General features: G+C 36.8%; 1 protein-coding gene across 1 annotated transcript in view; it reads right to left on the bottom strand.

Annotated features, from left to right (window-relative positions):
* The window catches only part of INSRR (insulin receptor related receptor), a 467,004-nt gene that overhangs the window by 342,269 nt on the left and 104,531 nt on the right, over positions 1-20,204 (bottom strand). Inside the window, exon 2 of the mRNA XM_044079802.1 lies at positions 5,526-6,074. Within this exon, the coding sequence (XP_043935737.1) occupies positions 5,526-6,074 (549 nt within the window). The remainder of the gene's footprint in view (positions 1-5,525; positions 6,075-20,204) is intronic.

The following is a 20,204-nucleotide window of genomic DNA, read 5'->3' as shown; positions in this document are numbered from 1 at the left end:
AGATTTTCGCGGTTGCGGTAATATGCTTGTTGGCCCAAAAACGGATTGTGGGAGTAAAGTTAAGGTTGAATTTGATGTTTTCTATGGATACAACCTATTTTTTCACAAATTCATAAGCAAAATTAACGTGGAAATGTGAATCCTGTTTGCGTACTTCAAAACTGGTTACACTGCTGTCATTCTGCTGGAAATGAAACGAGAACACCTGGGAAATGTTTGGTTGAACTGCTGCCATACTGCAAGAAGGATTATTCCAAAGTTGCCAATACATTTTTTTCAGAGAATAAGATATCAAGAGCAGCAAATTTTGGGGGTAAATTATTGGCTTTATTTTACAAACATTTGAAAAGAATTTAAGTTAAAGAGAAGAACAAATAGATAAAGTACTTGTACAACAGAGGCTAAACGTAATATTACATGCGCTGTTAGGTGAAGATAAACATGTATGGAGTATCTGACAGTACCGGATGATTTTTTTGTTTTCAGATGGATAGTAGTTACTGTTTGAATGTTTTCTGGATGGTTTGGACAGCATACTTGTGGATGTTTTGAGCAGCATATTTGTGGATGTTTTCTAGATGTTTTGGACAGCATACTTGTGGATGTTTTCTGGATGTTTTAGGGCCGCATACTTGTGGATTGTTCAGTCGCGGGTGTATCATGAGTGACATGATGTTGGGAAACGGCATAACTTCAAACAGTCATTTTTTAAACTGTACACTGTTCTTCCTGCCTAAACAATGTCTTTTCATAAAGTTAACATTGCCACTGTAATTCTGCATACACTTCTGGTTACATTCACACACCGGGAAGCAAATGGTATTATCACAAAAATCTGGTTGCGATAATACGTAAGTACCTTATAATCAAAGGGTAGAACAATTACATTTTCTGTTTCACAAGCCTGGTTTATTTCATATCCTGAGTATAATTGCTGAAATTCCCAAATTAAGGAGGTTACAAATTCAATTACTAACTTTAAATACATTTCAAAAGAAAAGGTCAAGAATTCACACATATTGCCATGCTACTGACAAACGTATGCATTGCAGATTGTCACATATTTTTGAATTCACACATATTGCCATGCTACTGACAAACATATGTATTGCAGATTGTCACATATTTTTGAATTTACACATATTGCCATGCTACTGACAAACATATGTATTGCAGATTGTCACATATTTTTAGTTTGCTTGCTGCACGTTTTATATGGTTTAAGTGCATAACGTTTGTTAGATTGTGACACAGAAAACATTGGCATATTTATTGTCAGCCATCACATCCTCACCATAACTATTTGCCCTAAAAGACTGAATATATCAAGGCTTCTATTCAGGTACTTCCCATCTCCCTTATATGATATACATTAGTCATGTGTAGTCATGGCAGGCACGATAAGTACTTCCTAATGTAATGTTGTTAATGCATTGCTTTCAAAATAAAAAATAGCAGTTCTTGACTGACACTGTATTAATCACTAGATGCTTTAGCTAACATACACTTGTTTCCTTATACATTAGGTAGTGCCTATAATGACTGTGTTGTTCGTGTTTTATTTCATAAAAAATTAAAATGAAGATGTAAACTAAACCCACCCTACTGAAAAGCTGTTAAACTCCAGTTGCCTGGCAGTGTAGTTTTCTCTGACTAGAGCATTAAATGAGTGGTTCCCTGTCCTCAGCCAATGTGAGGTAAAGATATATCTAAATTATTCTCATATGCCAGCAGAGTTTTCATTGTGTTTCAGTGTCTCTGTTTCAGACATACAGATATACAATCATACATAGAGCTTTTGGGTGAAGTAGTTTAAGCTTTATGAATCCTATGCCCTTTCCACTCAGAGAGGTTTAAAACTGCATTCTAATCGATGGAATACAGCACCTTCTGAGCAACATAAATCAGCTTAAATGGTTTACCTATAAATGGTAAGAACAGCATTAGCATGATGGTAACCCTCTACCCACTGCATTGAGTTACAACTGTTCCATTCAGTCTGTCAGTGAAATACCATTTCAAAAATGTGTGTCACATGCATGCTCACAGCTACACTATAAGCATTGTGAAATATTAAGTGAAATTATACCTGCTTCATTTTAGAATGGTGAAATGCTGTCTACTGTAACTCATCCAATCCATAAAGCCACTGTAGCATTCATCTAAGTAATGTGCCCAGTCAGTGACCATAGAACTTAAATGTGCTATGTAGTATGGACTAACTTTGCTTAATATGGTACTGTTTCTTCCAACAAGCACACAAATATGCAAGTCCTTGCTGGTTTACTTTTCAGTACTTATGTTACCTGGAACACTGTAGATTTAAATTTAGTCATATAAAACATAACTATAACCTAAATACAGTATTTCCATTCCCCAAAATGTATTTTCTGCATAAAGAATTATCCCTATACTTCCAGCTATTAAAAAATGCATAAATTAGCAATTTATTCTTTTCTTTGGCATTTCTGTTGTAGTCAGCTTCCTTAGTCCACTCCATGTGGTAGATGAATGAAATTCTATGGCTTGTTTACAAATTTATCTCTCTTGCTTATACTTCATTTTGCCTATCACATTTAAAAGTTTCTGACCAAGAATGAACATACACAGAAAGGTATCTGCAATACTTTTTTCTATTATTTCCCACTCAAAGGATTAGTACAAGTACTGATACTCTAAGAATACAGTGATTCTTCAGTCATTTACTACTGCACTCTTTTTTCCCCAGGTAGGAAATACAGTATTTTGGGTGAGTGAGGAATCCTTTGAAGTTACTGGCACTTCTAGAGAAGATTCTCAGACTTAGCAGTACATCTCATTATTTCCATTCTTAGAAAATGGAAATGTGGTTTGACAACAGAGACTAGGGCAACTTACTCTCATTTGCTGTGGTGTCACATTGCATTATGAAAAAGAAGTAACTTTCAAGAAAACAAGACCACGGTTGAATGTTTGATGCCATGAGAACATTAATTAGTAAGTAGTTAATGTACTGTTGTCAGGTTTGGTTTGTGCAGAACTTCAGAGCAAGAAATAAATAAACATACTGTATAGCCATATCTGTATCTAAATCTGGTATCTGTATCTATATCTATCTATCTAATATAGTGTCCATAGTGGTCCTACCATTTTAATGATTTTAGGGTCACTTACCAAAAGAAAGCAAGGCATGATATTACAAACACCTAAGTGATTAAAAATGGATTTTCTATTTCCTGGAATGTGCATGCTGTTGTCTATTTGCAGTTTGTGTGATTATGTTATACAATGTGGTCTAATGTTTAGTTATGAATATTGCCTTTTATGTTTTACATTCTAATAATAGCATACTTTGCATTTCCATTGCTAAAGAGTGAAAAGACAAACACCTTTAATTCTCATACTTTGGTTGTCAGTACCTTCTCTTTATGCATTTTCATGTCTCACAGAAATCCAATGAAGAAACAACCATACCTGTTGATAGTTTAGGCACTGAAATTAGCAGTTTTAGAGGGATTAATGTGATATTAATCCCTCGCATACCTTTTCTCTTTCCTCCGTTAAACCTTATGTCTCTGTCTTCCTCTCTCTCACATGTACACACCTCATCCAACCTACTTTAATATGCTTTTCTTTCAACTGAATATCCCTGCATCTATTTATTGACATTCTACTGTACTTTACAATCTACTCTTCTATCTTGCAACTCAGCAGCCCTGCATCTACTTGCCATCATTTTTCTATACCTTAAAACTATTCTTAGTATCTTTGTTGCCTACCTGTATCAGCAAGTTCACTCATCTAGGACACTGTATATAAGCTTAAACCTAGAAGCCAGTGTTAATACTGTATCCAGTATTGTACTTGCTCCACTTATTTGCTGTTGATTACGCACATATAAATTACTCTACTCTCTCTTGTTGAATATGTAAGACCTTAATTAACATCTGTAACATCTGCAATGCATATAAGGTATTTCTGTAATGTAATAGCTGTACTTAGTTGTTGTTAATGTTCATCCTATCTTATTTCTTTTCTCTTTAAGTTTAATACATAAGGCTACCTACTCATTTCAGTAATATGCACTCTTTGCCTACTAACCATAAAATGATAATAGTAATGTTGTTATTAGACTGGTAGTGTTCTCCTACTGTAAGCTTTTACAAGCTTTATTTATGTATTATTTATTTGTGTGACATACTTCTTCCCTGACCTCCACTAGAAAGGGGCTTCACATTCAATTGGACTATTCAGGTAAACTAATCCTAATAAATAAATAAATAAATCTAACCCTGACAGTTGTTGACAATTACCATGTCTGAAAAATGATGCTTAATTCTCACTTACTACCTACTCAGATATCTACCCACTGCCACTGCCACTGATCTATGTCCTTCATTCAATCCTCCACAGCAAGTTACGCTCAGACATCATAATGCATACGTTTAAATGTAGGAACCACAGATAAGATAGTAAATTGTTAATATAGTCTTATCTATACTGCTACATAAGAGAATAATATAAATAGCACATATATACAACATGCTAACATCTAATACTATATCTTATCTGAACATGACAAGATGCTATTTTTATTTTATCATATTCTGTCATGGTATGCAATGACACTGACTTTTATTATGCAAGTTATAGGGTTGAACTGTCCCCATTTGGGTGTGTTGTCCAGTGTAAGAAAATGGAACAAGGACATGTTGCCATTTTCAGATACACTCTAATTTAGATTTTCACATGTAACACAATGATAAAGAACCAATTAACACTGATTTTAACCTTTAGATCTCCTTCTAGCATACCAGCTATATAAAAGCTATATAAAAGCCTGAGCTCAGATAAACTATAAACCACCGGCTGCTAGTGTCAGTGTCTTGAAAGCTAAATGATCACTAGGGTACATCTTGGTGGAGATTAAAGCCAGCAATAGTCACTCTCCATATAATAACTTTATACAACAATGGGATTAATGCATTTATGCTCCACAGCATGTAAAGACTGAATAGTAACCATACAACAATGTTAACCATGCAACACAGTCAAGGGCCTTTACAAAAGGTATATCTGGGAAAAGCAGAATCTGACCCAGGGAGGAAAGTATACAAAATAAGCAAAGGTTGAAATAAATCTAAAAGTGGATAAGAAATTATGTTTCATAAGTAAAATATCAGTTTATTTTGCAAATCTAAGAGAGGGAAGATATGCATAATGACATCTAGGTAGCAATTTCGGAAACCGGAGAGATGGAAATTTATGCAAAAATGATATAAACACACCATTTTGGTACATAGAATGGGTTATCAAAAGTATACCATACAAATATACTTTGCAGTCAGACCAAACACTAAAAGCACATATCAGATGTTCATTTTATATACTACTTGTCCACTTCCCCACATTTTGGTTAGTGAGAAAAATACCCCAGCAGCTCTGAGCAGAGAGGTAAAAAGAAAAGAAAAGAAATGAAATGAAATGAAAAGAAATGAAGTGTCAGAAAGGTTTACTGTGACACATTTTTTAGAAATCTCACTTACATTTTTGACAGTGGTTGAATGTCCAGCATCGGTGATCCAAACGACCATTAACACTGGTCCTAATGCAAGGCTCTTCTTGATCAGAGACACCAGGACACACATCTCCACATTCTTCTACCTGCTTATTCCCCACAATGTAGTTCTGATCATCAGACTCCATCACCAAAGACCAGTCAATGGTGGAGAGGTGGCATAATTCCTGGTTCTTCTCTATACGTACAGCACCACGAAGAATGTTTGTCAGACTGTGGAGACCAATTTCACGTAGATCAGGCATCTCAAAGATTACCAAAGCATAGCTGAAAAAAAGATCCATCCCACGGATGACAGCTAGTCTTGGGAAAAGGTCACGGAGACTTTCCAAACCATAAACACGAAAAAGCAGTAGGAATTCTGTGATGACTGTCAGTCTGGGGAAAGTAAGGCCCTGGAAGTCTTCACTTTTGCTTGTGAACATTAGGAGAATTTGTAGGTTTCCTTCAATGACAGTACAGTTTTCTAGTTTCTTCAGTTGAGAAGCATCATTTCGAATATCCATACTGCTACAAACTGAAAACAGGGAAAGTAGCACATCCATGAGTGATGAATATAAATTACACTACAAAATGCTTTCATTACAAGGTAAAGAGTGTATAAATATGCCTAAATCCACATAATAAAATGCTCTCGTAGAAAAATCAAATAAAAGGATGGCATATAAACATCTTAGTAATTTACTGAGACTCTGGTACATTTCAAAATAACATGTGGTTAAATCTGAAGAAAAACTTCAATGCACATCCTGGGCTTCTAAACAACTTCAAATATGCCTTTGCCAGTATAAGCTACTAAAAAGAGGCTACATTCATTGTAATTAACTCGCCCTATAGTCTTGAAGATGGAACTAAACATACTGACATGCTTTTGTTTTTTTAGAATAACCCTCCTGGTCCCACAGTGCAGTCTGATTTAATTGTAACTCACCAGACTGTTTCCTGCCATGCCATCACTTATCACTTACCTAATTCTTACTGGCATTCATTGATCTTCCCTGGTGCTGCAGTGCAAATTGGGGATTACTTCACTACTCTACATGGATTTCCACATATGTAATACTGTTTATACAAGTAAAGGTATGAAAATGTTGATAAGGTCTCATTCTGGCAATAAAACAGGAAAACATATTCTCAGCATTTCCCTTGAGTCATCTAAACTAATAGAGTGGTATGTTCCAACCAAGATAATTCACACATGATGTATTTCACAAACACTGCATCTTGAAAAACAGATAACCAGAACATTTCTATATCAAAATCTAAAGCACTATTTTATTGAAGAAAATGTGACAATAGATAGTCATATGCAGGCAAAGACTCCAGATACTGCCATTCTCAGTCTAAATGGGGGGCATGGAAAAATTTCACGAGACCAGTACAAAGCAAAGAATATATCCCACAAAAAATACTCATACATATTGATTTTTTTTATTTAGATTTTATAAGACTAATCTTGACTATAGAACATAGTAATTTACTGGTGCTCTCTGTCAGAAAACATAAGCAGTTATTTTATTTGTTTATGCATTTATCTATTTATATGTTCACATCTGGTAACTAGGAATGTCCAGATGGGAAGTCTTATTTCAATCGTGTCACAGGGCGATACTCATGGGCAGCAAGTCGTAATGATATTATACAGTTAACTAGCACACATTACCCCAATCCCAAAACAGTAACTTAAAGAATTAACATATACAGCTACATGCATTAGAGGCATTACATTTTCTAAGGCAAGTACTAATACAAAGCTAAGTAACAAATGAACATAGTGATTATGTATAAAACACATATAGCTTTTAAGTCAGATTGTATAACATGTACAGAACGAGGGTAATTTAGCAAGAGCTATATGGAAGAAGTATAGTAATGGTATGGCACACCTAGTGTCTAATGAGGTGGGACAGCAGGATGATGTTAAAAACATGTCTTCATTTGGTAGTTCTTATCTTGGGAAGGAGCTTGTTCTAGATGTTGCAAATTGAAGTAGACAGCTTTGAGTTATCATGTTTAATAAATAACTTAGAAAATATGGATTAATTGGCAAGTGGATTGTCTAACTCTTTGTGAGGTGGACTTTCCAACTGACAGTCTCAGATAGTGATGGGCTGAATGCAAGTAAGGTAGTGGTTATATTCAACCCACATGAGATCATGCAGTGAGAGACGGTGGCGGGAACAATGATTATATGCAGAAGAAGAATGAGCAATCCTATTACAATGCAAACAAAATATGCAAAAGTGCCATTGCACATGGATGACAGTAATCAACAGCAAATCAAATTCAAAATCTAATAACTTCAACAAAGCAACATGATACATATGGACATTACAAAACTTTTACAGAAGAAGGATTATTGAAGGGCCATTTTTTTACCTGATACAGACTTTTTACAGGATTTGTACTAATGAAACACATTGTGTCATTTGCATTTCTAAAACTTTAAAAAAAAACAAAAAAAAATGCTGTAGACATTTTGAAACATTTTGATTTTACACATATGGGTTATGGTGATGGTGATTGTGAATTTGGGCTGTGCTGGTTGATGGTGATGGTGATTACATGCTAGGGCTGTTACATAAGGACTTGAACAATTTACAACTACATATTTATTAATTTTTATTTTCCCTGCCATTTTTGTTATATATTAATTTTGCATCAACCATAAATATAATAACAACAATTGCAACTATAATAATTTTCCCTATTCTATTATTATTTCCCCCTCTTTTGCCCAACTCAAAAGTGTATTCACTCTTAAATCTTGCTACATCTCTTAGATAACAACCTGCTAAACCCCCTATACTCATGGTTCACTGCCAAACCTCTACCTTTCTATTGCCATCTTCTGCTAACCCGCTGGACTCAATATATTGTACAACCCTGAGGCTATGACCACCATCCTACACAATCTGCTGATAATCCAACTTTTTCATTTTGCAACCACAATCTGCTCTTAACTAACTCCCTCTCCTATTAACCTCTCTCCCTTTATCTAACACAATTGGAACACCAAACTAAACTGTCAGAGAGCCACCCCTACATTCCCAGGCCCCCTCCTTTTCCTTAATCCCCCCCCTAGAAGTTCCCCAAGGATCTATTCTTGGCCTGTCTTCTTCAATATATTTGTATCCATATCTCTATAAAACATCCCCCAATATGCCGTCATCCTCCGTCAGATGATTTCACTTCCCTCAGCATTCTCAAAAACTGAACACAAAACTTACTCATATAGCCTTTTCAATAACTGAACACTGATAAAATAAACCACTTAAACACTTTCACCTCCACCTAAAAACTTAACATAAATACCCCTCCACTCATAACCTCCCTTCTAAACCATAGCCTAAAGAACTCTAGTCTGAAAATAAGCTGAAACTACTAATCAACACTGCTAATGACAATCGTCCCATCTACTAAATCTGAAACTAAGCTTATTAAAATCTACTAATAATACCTAAAAAATCTAAAACTAGATAATAAAACTTACAGGCTCTTCCACACTTCCTCATCCACCACTCTCACCTCTCTTCTCCATCCCTTCTACTCCTTGGGGCTCCATTCCCTCACTGATCTTCTCTCCTCAAAAACAAACTTCTTCTTGCAAAAATAACAAAATCTCTACCACCCATTGTTCAGCTCACCAAAATCTAATTCTTGAATTACCAAATCAATTTAATTAAATTTCTACTAATAAATTAATTAGCTTGTCTTTCGGCTGTTTCTTTTCACCTCAGCTCTATTTTATTCCCTTTCCTTTGTACCTCCCTGTCTTCAATCTTCACCTATCAAAAGTAGTAACAGTCAAAAGAACCTATTAGTACCCCACACTAGGCATTACTAAATCCCCACCTTGGCCTCCTAACCTTTCACTTCCTCCGACCCAACTCACTTCTATCACATTACCTACTTTCTCATTAAAACTGCTTCATTAAAGTTCACTTCATATATCAAATAATTCTTTCTCCCTCCCTCATATATACTTCATATCCCCTCCCCTCATATGACACTTATAATCCCCTATTAACTCAGCTTAACTCACTCTAGTTATGGATTATATAATTCTCTAATTCTGTGCTTCTAAACACTGTACTTCTTTTCTCTGTATTAACTTAATATTTTTTCTCAATACTCTTCTTATTTTTAAATTTCTTTGTATTAATGTTTTATTTATCTAATGTTTTATCTCTACTCTTTATAATATTATCTCTATTTTGTATAGCATCTAATTTTGTCTTTTTTTTATATTTTCAAATTTTTCCCCCTTTTGAATATAATGTTTGTTTCTTTTATCAATGTTATCTCTAATTAGTTCTATGTTCTATAATTATCTTGTAGTGATTTTCTGTACCTAATTTTTTCTCCCCATCCAGCTTTTTCCCCAGGACTCCATTTTTGGCCCAATGGACTATCCTAGTAAACCAACTGCAAATAATAAAATAAATAAATAAATAATATAAATATTTAACATACATTATAATTGCTGGAATAACTTTGCTGTGTTGTTGTGAATGTGTCACCAATCATATAAATTAGTTTACAGCAATAATTAGTTTACAACAGTACATAGGCACAAATACAATATATGCATCAATTTACAAAGTACATATTCACAAACTGCAGCAAATTAAAATAAAATAATATGATAGATATAGATATAGATGTAAAGATGTCTGCATAGTCTTATTTTATAGTTTTGACTATATTTATAGTACTGAAAGGTGGATTGTAAACATGGTATTCTCAAATGACCTATGGTATGATGCCATTCTCATTAGAGGTAATACATAATTAGTAATAATATAATTAAGAGCAATCTCTAACCAAATGGGAATCTCTAGAGTTTAGTGACCACACCACAAACAAAAAAGGCAGTAAATAATAGCCTCCAGAGAAGGCCGCCACGCGCCTAGTACATTTAAGTTGTTAACCATTACCTCAGGGGTGGGGAAGTTGCAATTCAGCATGCTGTTGTTCTTTAAGAACGTCCTTAAAGTCTGAAATTGTTTCCTTTCTTTTTTTTTACAAGTCCCAGTATAGAGAAAGTTCTTTCACACAATAACGTTTTTAATTACCAGTGAACAAGGGGAGAAATAGTTGTCTACAGGAAGTTTCACTTTCTTGGGGGGGGCAGTAGCCTTGTTTTATTTTGAATATTGGGGTGGTTAGGAGAAAGGTAGCCCTGTTTGTTAACAAATGCTAGTTAGTGTTGTCAAGCAATTTGCAGTGATGGAGTAAGGGGTCAGTCAGCTAGCAGGATAAACCCACAGATTTTGTTCTCTGTAGTTTGTATTCTGTGGGTATTATATGCAGAGTGCAAAATGAGAAATGGGAGATTATGTTATAGTTAAGGTATTAATTATTACAAAGATAGCATGTTTCCATTACAAAATTACATCACATAAAGCAATAGGTTTGTATGAAATTTACAAAGCTTGTTAGGATGCAGATACTGACTTTTTTGAACTGCTTGAGAATGGATTACTAAATGAGAGTCTGTTCATTTCTAGTGGTAGACAATTAAAAACAGAAATATTCTTTGGAGTACCCAAGATAGATAAAGATGAGAAAAATTGCCCACCATTCAGAATCTTTATATCTGCATCAAGTTCAAAAACTAAACCTCTAGCTGTGTTTGCAAACACTAAAATAAACCCTGTGGTACAATTAACAGACTTTTTATAAGAAACTCATGGCATTTTAAGTTAACTAAGCAAAGTTCAAATGAATCAAATGGAAACTGAGTTGTGGATGACTATTACTGATATTAAATTATATTACTAGAACTGACATTGTATAACTATTTTTTTTCTTTTTCATGATAAATATTTTGAATCGGTGGTGAATGTAGCAATGGGAGACATAAAGGTTTCTTCTTTGTCAGATTTGCCTTATCTAAATGTGACTGTACCTTTGTAAAAAAAAAAAAAAAAAAAAAAACATTCATTGTATTCTAAAGAAGTTAATTGAATAACAGGTTTTGCATCAACAGGTATTTTAAGAGGTGCAAAACTCTAAGGTCTGGTATGACTGACTGATTATAATCATCAACAATTTACCAGAAAATCAAAAATATTACAAGTGTCAGGGAAAAATATGAGGCAAAATCTGGGTCATTCTACAATATTAGGGACAGTTGAGATGTGTGCAGTGATAGACAATATTTTTTATGGAATGGTACAAAAATGAATTGGAATATTTTATAAGTAGCGTAAATATTAATACTGAATTTTTATGATTTTCTGCTAGCATATCTAGGATAGTGATCTCTGTTTTGAATGTTGACTTTACCTTATACAGGCTATATCAGAAGCCATTATACTCATGGTATTACTCATACACCAAGGGATGACAGCTTTGAAATGTCCTGCTAGTGAATACAAGGCCATCATTCCTTCTTGGACCTTTTTTCTAGTTTCAAACCCTTGAATTTCAGATCAAGAATGGTGGTCCATCCCACCAATCTAAATGTGAACTTACCTTTCAGAAGACCCTTTATAAGAGTTCCTAATGATGGGCAACTTACTAATGAATTAGAGAGTTCAGCTGGGCTTCTTTCAAATTCAGGGAAAGTGTACCCTAGTGACAAGGGATCCACAAACTATAGCTGGAACTTCAGGTAAAGTTACCAACGTGAAAAGTTCTGGTATGAGAGTTGAGACCAGAGCCCAATCCCCTCTAAACAACCAGTATGTATATGATATGTAAACAAACAGGGTCTTACTAACTCAAAACCTGTAAATGAGATGATGTCTGCCTGGCAGTAGGCTACACACTATATATCACTTCAGCAGCCATTTATGCCCCATCGAAATGAATGCAGTGGCAGACTCCCTGAGCTGTACTTGCATCCATTACCCAAAGTTAAGTATTAGGGAAACCTAACTTGCTATGCAGTTCCAGTACTGAAGCACTCCAGTATTGACCATTTTACAATATGGGAAAATGAAGGACTTTGCCATCATACAGAGTAAAACAGGGAAAGGATGAGAATTCTTGATGGATGTGTATTCTCTCCTTTGGCAGAGAAAAGTTCTGCATGCTTTTTAATTTTTCCTTTAGAATTCACACCTTATCATGAAAGTCAAAGAAAAATACATCAACTCATTGACACTACCTAATTGTAGTGGAGATGTGTATTTTTAGAGGAACTCAAGTCCTCACACGGCAGGAAAATATTTCAATACAAACAGAGGAGGTTTCCAGCACTAAGGACAGCAACTGGATCTACCACAAGTCCTGCTTCTCATCTAAATCTTCTTATTCTAATTGATCTTCTAATGTGAGTCTTGGAGGTAGTCAAAGACAACAGAAAGCCTTCCACTCATCGAAAGTGGAATAGATACTCAGTTTTTGTGAACTGTTATCATGTGATAACTCAGCCAGTGAAACTGCAGGCGATCTAGAGCTGTTTTAGGCATTGATTTGTGCCTTGGTAATTCTACGGCCAAGGTGCATATCTGTAACATTTCTGCACAATATGAATTTACAAGTTCAAACTGTTTGGTTCAGAACCTCTGAGGTTTATCTCTTTGAGGAAGTGTTCTAAGTGGACATTATCTATTCTTGCAGCTCACCTAGCTGAAGGCCTAATCTGTAAGATCTTTCACAGGGACTGGGTGTCTCTCATGACTCTTACCCTTGGTTTCTCCCAAAAGTAGTTTCAGAACTGTCCTTAAAACAGTTAATTCCTCTCTGTTTTCTTGGGTGAGATGTTAATCATGGAAGTGAGAGATCCTACATCCATGAGATATCCATCATCAGCTCTACTTTTACATATAGAATGTTAAAAGTTCAGGAAGGTAGCTCATCTGTTTGCCTCACTTGCTCTAGTGAGACAGACGTAACTAGTGAGTAAGTAAACTCTTTACAACTGAGGTAGTGAACCACTCAGAGGAATATGCTGCTGTTACAGTTGACTCCACCAGAAACATGGCTGTTTTCAGTTTGTGACTCAAAAAAGTTTCCACTGAAGATATTTGTGCCATAGTCACTTGGTCATCAGTTTATACCTGGACATAGATTGTAGGAGCTATATCTTCTTCTTCTCCTGGATGCTTCAGGAATCATTTTAGTTTCCCTGGTTTCAGACGCCCAAAGAATTACACATAGCTATTGCTTGGAATTCTGAATTCAGATATAAAAGATACATATTCGCTATATCAGTTTATCTGTTCCTCCCTCTATTGGGACTGTCTCACCATTTAGTGTTTGTGGGTGGATTTTCCTGTGCACTGGATCAGCATATAATTACTGTGAGCTTGTGTTACATGTTCTTTCACGATCTTTCAGTTAGTGCTCACTCCGTGGATGATTATCTCACTTGTGAGTGCTGAGACCAAGTGTGGCTTCCTAGACTGATATGTGACATCATGACATCTGCTAGCTAGATATGTCTGTACTAATGAGTATGTGAACTACAGAGCTTTCTGAAATATGCCAAGCTGGGCATATCAGAAGAATTTCCAAAATTACCCTGTGCGGAAAGCCTCCTCACAGATCTGTTGATATGGTGAGCGTGTGTCTGTTATTTCTCAGATAATTCTGTGAAAACTGCATTTTCAAAATGTGGTGTTGTAGGAACAAATCATGGCAAATCCCAGAAACAAACACATATGGTACAAGCTTTATAATAAAAAGAAAATAATTTTGACCAAAAGTAAGAAAAGTAATTCCCAGAATGCTACAACCCATGTCACTGAAACAAACAACTCAGGAGCTTAATAAAATCCTCCAAAGCCAAGCTAGAGACTAAAATAGCTACACAAGCCAAAATCAATCAAAAGTCGTTTTTCAGTTATGTCTGTAATCTCAAAAAAACACAATACAGCAATGCACTGAGCTAATGGCAAACAATGTTACCTACACTTAGTCCGAAGATATAGTTAACCTACTGGCTGATAAATTTAGCCATAACTTTACCCCTCTTGCCCCTCCATCTGTCCCTTAAGCTATATCTGAAACTGACTCACCTCTAGCTATCACACAAGACAAGGTCCTAACTGAAAGCAAAAAATACTGCATCAATGGGTCCTACCAACATCCCAGGATGCATCTTAAATAGCATGAAATATAATTTAACAACACCCCTAACAACACTGTTCAGTCTCAGGCTCCATACAGGTTTTGTACCAAGTGAATGAAGAACAGTTATAGTCATTCCCCTGCATAAGGGTGGACTTTTCACAGGCCAAGGCAGTTACAGAACCATAGGTTTGAGCGACCTCATCTGTAAAGCCATGGAAAGTCTTATCATGGAATTAATCAGACAAGATATACAGAACTGCAAAACAATGGATCTGTCTCAGTTTGGATTCATCAAGGGCAGGTCATGCTTACTCAGTCTGGTAGATATTTTGAAAAGGTCACCAAAGCAATGGATGAAGGCAAAATAATATATACCACATACGTCAGCCTGGTAAAAGCTCTTGACACAATTCACCACTCAGGCATAGTAGAAAAGCTGAACAAACTGGGAATAAACATCTATGTCAACCACTGGCATGCCAAATGGCTCACAGATAGGTTGCAGATAATCAAAATTGTCTCCACAAACAAAGAGACCGGTCACCAGTGGAGTCCCCCAGGCTTCTGTGCTGGGACTTCTCCTGTGGCATCTACTTTTCTAAAGTAAAAGCCACTTCCAAGTTAAGTCTGCAGATGACTGTAAGCTAGGAGCAGTCATTGAATACCCAAATGACTTAGCCATTCTGCAGGAAGGTTTGTCTCAAATAAATAACTGGTGTCAAAATCATGGATTGAAACTAAATGCCAAAAAAATGCATTATTGTATCATTTGGGAAGTCATCTACCCCAGGTAAATATCACATTGATAATACTTTCTAAGAGTTGACACAGTTGTTCATAATTAGAGAATTCATGTGGACAGTGACCTAACTTTGACCATCATGTGTCTCTCTATTGTTGTAAAAAAGTCTCTCTATGTTGCACAGCTGATAAACAAAGGCATTATGTCTAGATCTAGGGATATTATTGTCCTCATTTACTCATTAGGCCAATCACTGAATATAATGCTCCCCTTGCCATGTATCTCTCCAGAGACATGCAACAACTGGAACATCCACAGAGATACCTTACTAAAATAATACAAGGTTTAAATAACATACCCTACATGAACTGACTCATAGCCCTGTAACTCTACTCAGTGTCCTATAGACTGCTAAACTTTGACCTGTGCCTGGGGTACAAGGCATCCATTACTGGTGAATTTATTGCATGTCAGCAAGTCATATAGCATCAGAAATACCCAGTCTAGGGATCTAAACCACTTCTACAACATCAACAGAATGGTTTGGAGGGACAAGTATATTTTCCAGAGGATACTGTTGCTGTGGAGATTCCCCGTCCACATAAAACAAAGTTCATCCCTGTTCATTTTCAACTGCAACTTAGATCAATGGATGAGAAACAGAAAATTTACCCCAGGACTGCCCTCTGTTCTATTAAAGGACAGAGGCAACTAAAAAATGCTTTATCCCATACATGTGTCCCTCTCAAATGATCTCTTGCATGATCCTAGTTATTTTTATTAGGGGTAATATATAATTATTGACCGGGGGATGGGTATGGCCAATTAACCAAATGGGATAGGTTATTTCAAACACAGATAGGGAAACTGAATAAGCTAAAATGGCCTGCAAGGGCAGTTAACCTAGTACTTACTTATGAACCTATAATTATTCCCAAACTGACAGGGAAGTTTACAGCCTAATCTGGAGGTTGCAAAAGTTTTTTCCAGTATTTGTACTCAAAGAGAGAGATGGATTAGTGACAGAACACCAGCCTTAAACATCCAATTCTAATGAATAAGAGGGGTGTTGTATAAGTGACAAGAGCAGGCAGTGCTGCTAGTAGCATTTTCCCATGACAACGAATACAAGGAGACAGCACAACATGTTAGTAGTTATGGACTGTTAGAATTACCATGTATAAAAGTAGAAGATGGAAGCACCACTAATCCTTTGGTTGCATATTACATTACATTCATTAAGCAATTACCAGCGTCAAGTGCCCAAAGCACATATGATGCAGTCATGTCCAAGGAGCATGGCATTGTTATAAAAAGATGGGCCAGAGAAGATGGTGACGTCTACTGTATATTTACAGATAGAAACGAAAAACTGTCTGAATATCACATGTCTTATTTTATATTTGTCTGAAGTGATCATTTCTGCCAGTGTCTACACAAGAATGCTAGACACTATCCAAAATGGGTATTTTGGAACTGTAAAAGATGAAGTCCATTACATTGTGGCCAGGTATAAACAAGCAAATTAAAGATTAAGGAAGAACATGCATCAGGTGTTAAATAGTCCAAAATGCACCCTCCACGGGTAGCACTGACCCTCAGAATTCAACAGCACAGCAACTTAGTGGCACAAACCAAAAAGGACCATTTGTGAACACTGTATGTCAAATTAGTGAAGCCGACACTGAATTTTTACCATTGACTTTTATGAAACCGACCCCCTTTGAAAAGAGTACTGCAGTGTTATGTATGTTATTTGCAAAAAAAAAAAAAAATGCCTGATCATAGTTTCAGTAATACCTAATGTGATCAGACTGGCCACAGATCGGGTTACAGCAAATGGTCAAGCATGTTGCCACACAGTGGTGGAGAACACAGTACTCAGTGCAATTTGAATTTCTCTTTCTCACCATCTCCCCCATCTGTAATGCCTGCATGTCACAAAAAATTTAAAAAGTGAAGAGGGCAAAGTGGCCTTAAATATTTCATTTCCACTCCCATCATTCATTCACAATGGATTAGCAGAAATGTGTGCACAAACTTTAAAAAGCAAGTAATACTGAAATTTTTGTAAGGCATCTCAGCACAAGCCATATACTTTTTTTTGCATTTTTGCATTATGAAATAACGAACCTTCCACCATTAATGTGACACCAGTAAAGTTGCTTGTAAGTCAAAAACTAACATCCACTTAGACTTAACAAAATGGATGGCAGCTGACAAGTACAAAGAAACTGATTTTGGAACATGAATAAAAAACAACTAGAACTTTTGATTGGGTGGAATGTGCTACCACATGACTACATAATTGACAAATGGTAGCTAGAGCAAACACAGCTGAAGTGGGAGACGGTACATGAAGGACATGCTAGGCTGCACTATGACCTTGATATCTCTTACATGACAATTAAGGTTTGAAAGCTATCCGGATGACCAGCGCCATAGCCCAGGAAGAGTGGATGGCCAAGTCAGTACTTTAGCTATGACAGATTACTGAGGCCTTGCCCTTAGAAGGATGGATGGGCACAGCCGTACTCAACACATTATAGAATAGTAACTGCATCCCCATCACAAATTCAGGGATCATGCAATGTCCTAAGAGCGAAAGAAGACAATGTTTGTTCCCCACTTTTAGATGGTTTAAGCAAAAAAGTGTTAAGCATCTTAGATGAAGAACAGCATTATTTAGGCATTGCCAGGGTACATACATTTTCATGAGAATGTGAAATTAATTAGAACAGTGTTTTGTGCTTAGACTTAATCAAATCCCACTTTTCTTGAAGAATAGGTACTGTAGTGAGTGAGTTAATGCAACTGTTGAGTTAAGGAAATTCCCCCTTACCCTTAAAGCTGGTCTACCTCAAAGACAGTAGAATTCGAAATACATGGTTGTGAGGGCTCCGCGTGTTTCCTGATTTACTGTGAAAGTCAGTGTTCTCCATTATTGACTTTTTTGTTTGTGTGTGTGTGTGTGTGTGTGTGTGTGTGTGTGTGTGTGTGTGTGTGTGTGTGTGTGTGTGTGTGTGTGTGTGTGTGTGTGTGCATACATTACCAATATGATCTAAAACAGTGGAATTACTATGAATCTAGCAGAGACCAATATCAGTCATGCAAGCCAGAAGGGGCACAGAGAAGCTGTCCAGAACTCCTGTAAAAAAAAAAAAAAGATGAATGTACTGCTTCTCTGCTGTGGAAAGCCGACTTTGCAAAGAAAGTGAAAAAGATATCTCATGTGGTATGAAAGGTGATAGATTCAGGTAATCTGTCATCCCGAGAAGTCATAAACAGCTAGACTGGAGCAGTTACACTGCCAGATGCTTGAGATCGAGATGTTAATGCATTCGTACTAGAGTCATACTTCTCAAATGTCCAGAATTTCACAGAAACATCCGGATTTTTGCCTCATATTTTTCATCTGTTTCTCATAAAAAGTTCTGGTTTCTAGCAAATTGAGGTTCAGACTTCATAGTCATCAGAATATAAATGATAATGCAAACCCTGTTATTCTGGAAACATTTCTATGTTTATGACAAACATGTACAATTTGTCCCTGATTTTCACATCTAACTTCTCTAGTGCACACTGCAGAGTGCATTCTTTTCAATCTTACCTTTAAGCATCCCTGTGACTAGCACTTTCTCTAATACCTGCTGGAAAGCACTAGGAAGCCTTAAACTCATATAAACACTGAACTCTCCTTGTTAACAAGGAGAAATTAATAGTAGGCACTAAACAGCCTATAATTGCAAACTACCTTGCTAAGGAAACAGCTCCTATATTTTACAAAGAAAAAAAAAGCCCCAAACCAGGCATGTCCAAGGGTCAGCTTCCAGTGATTTCTCCTGTCCACCTGGGGAATCTGGGCATACTGGGGCAATGCAGCAATTGCCTCATGTACACAGACAACTCTCTCCTCCTACCACCCAACACTACAACCTGTGAGAGATGCACTTACATAGCCAAAATGGAAGCAAAGCTCTCTCCACCCAAGATTGTGCTAAACAGTCAAGAGGAGAAGGTTAGCACCCACACTACACATCAAGCAACACATAGCCCTTCTAAACCTGCACCACCAGCACCCACATATAGCAACACTAAATCCACATATGCAGAGGCCCTTAACTGTAACCTGCCCAAGCAACAAAGACCTCTGAAGCTAAAACGCAAACAAACACCAATCACAACCAATGTGTCACATAGTTCACAACACCAGTGTGCCACCCAGCAACAGCCCCTAAGGCAAGACAATGTACCTAACACTTTAGTCATAGGTGACTCTATAGTCTGGCACACTGATGTCCCTCTCACCAGGTTGAATAAGGAGAAAATTACAGTCAGCTGCCTGTCGGGTGCCAGGATCCGCCACATAACGCATGCACTCAAGTCACTCCACAACAAGTACAAATATGACTCTGTCATTGTCCATGTTGGAGTGAATGACTTGAGACGTACCTCCCTGGACTACATGAAAAGACGTGGAAGAGCTCTCGGATCATGTGGCCCAGGCAGGTATGACCCTAGCTCTGAGTAGCATCCTGCCTTCGCCCAGAATGATATCACAATATAAGGATAAAATGACTGACTTCAACAATTGGCTAAGCTTATGGTGTCATTCAAAGGGGATCCAGTATCTGTCTGCCTGGGATGACATGATTGACAGACCACGATGCTTTGCCAGAGATGGTCTGCACCTGTCGCCCCTGGGATTCAGGTTACTGGCTAAGGCTCTTGCCACCCCTATAGTGCCTTTTTAAGGCAAACTGCAAAGGACAAAACCACCACCGTAACAGGTACAAGCATGCAAAATCTGAAGGTAATGCTACTCAATGCTAGAAGTCTAAACCACAAAATGCACTCTCTCAAGGCACTCCTAAA

Source organism: Protopterus annectens, chromosome 8.part0 (assembly GCF_019279795.1).
Source record: "Protopterus annectens isolate FY-2018-M chromosome 8.part0, PAN1.0, whole genome shotgun sequence".
NCBI lineage: Eukaryota > Metazoa > Chordata > Ceratodontiformes > Protopteridae > Protopterus > Protopterus annectens.
Note: the sequence above shows the minus strand (reverse complement) of the source record. Positions and strands in the feature narration are given on the sequence as shown.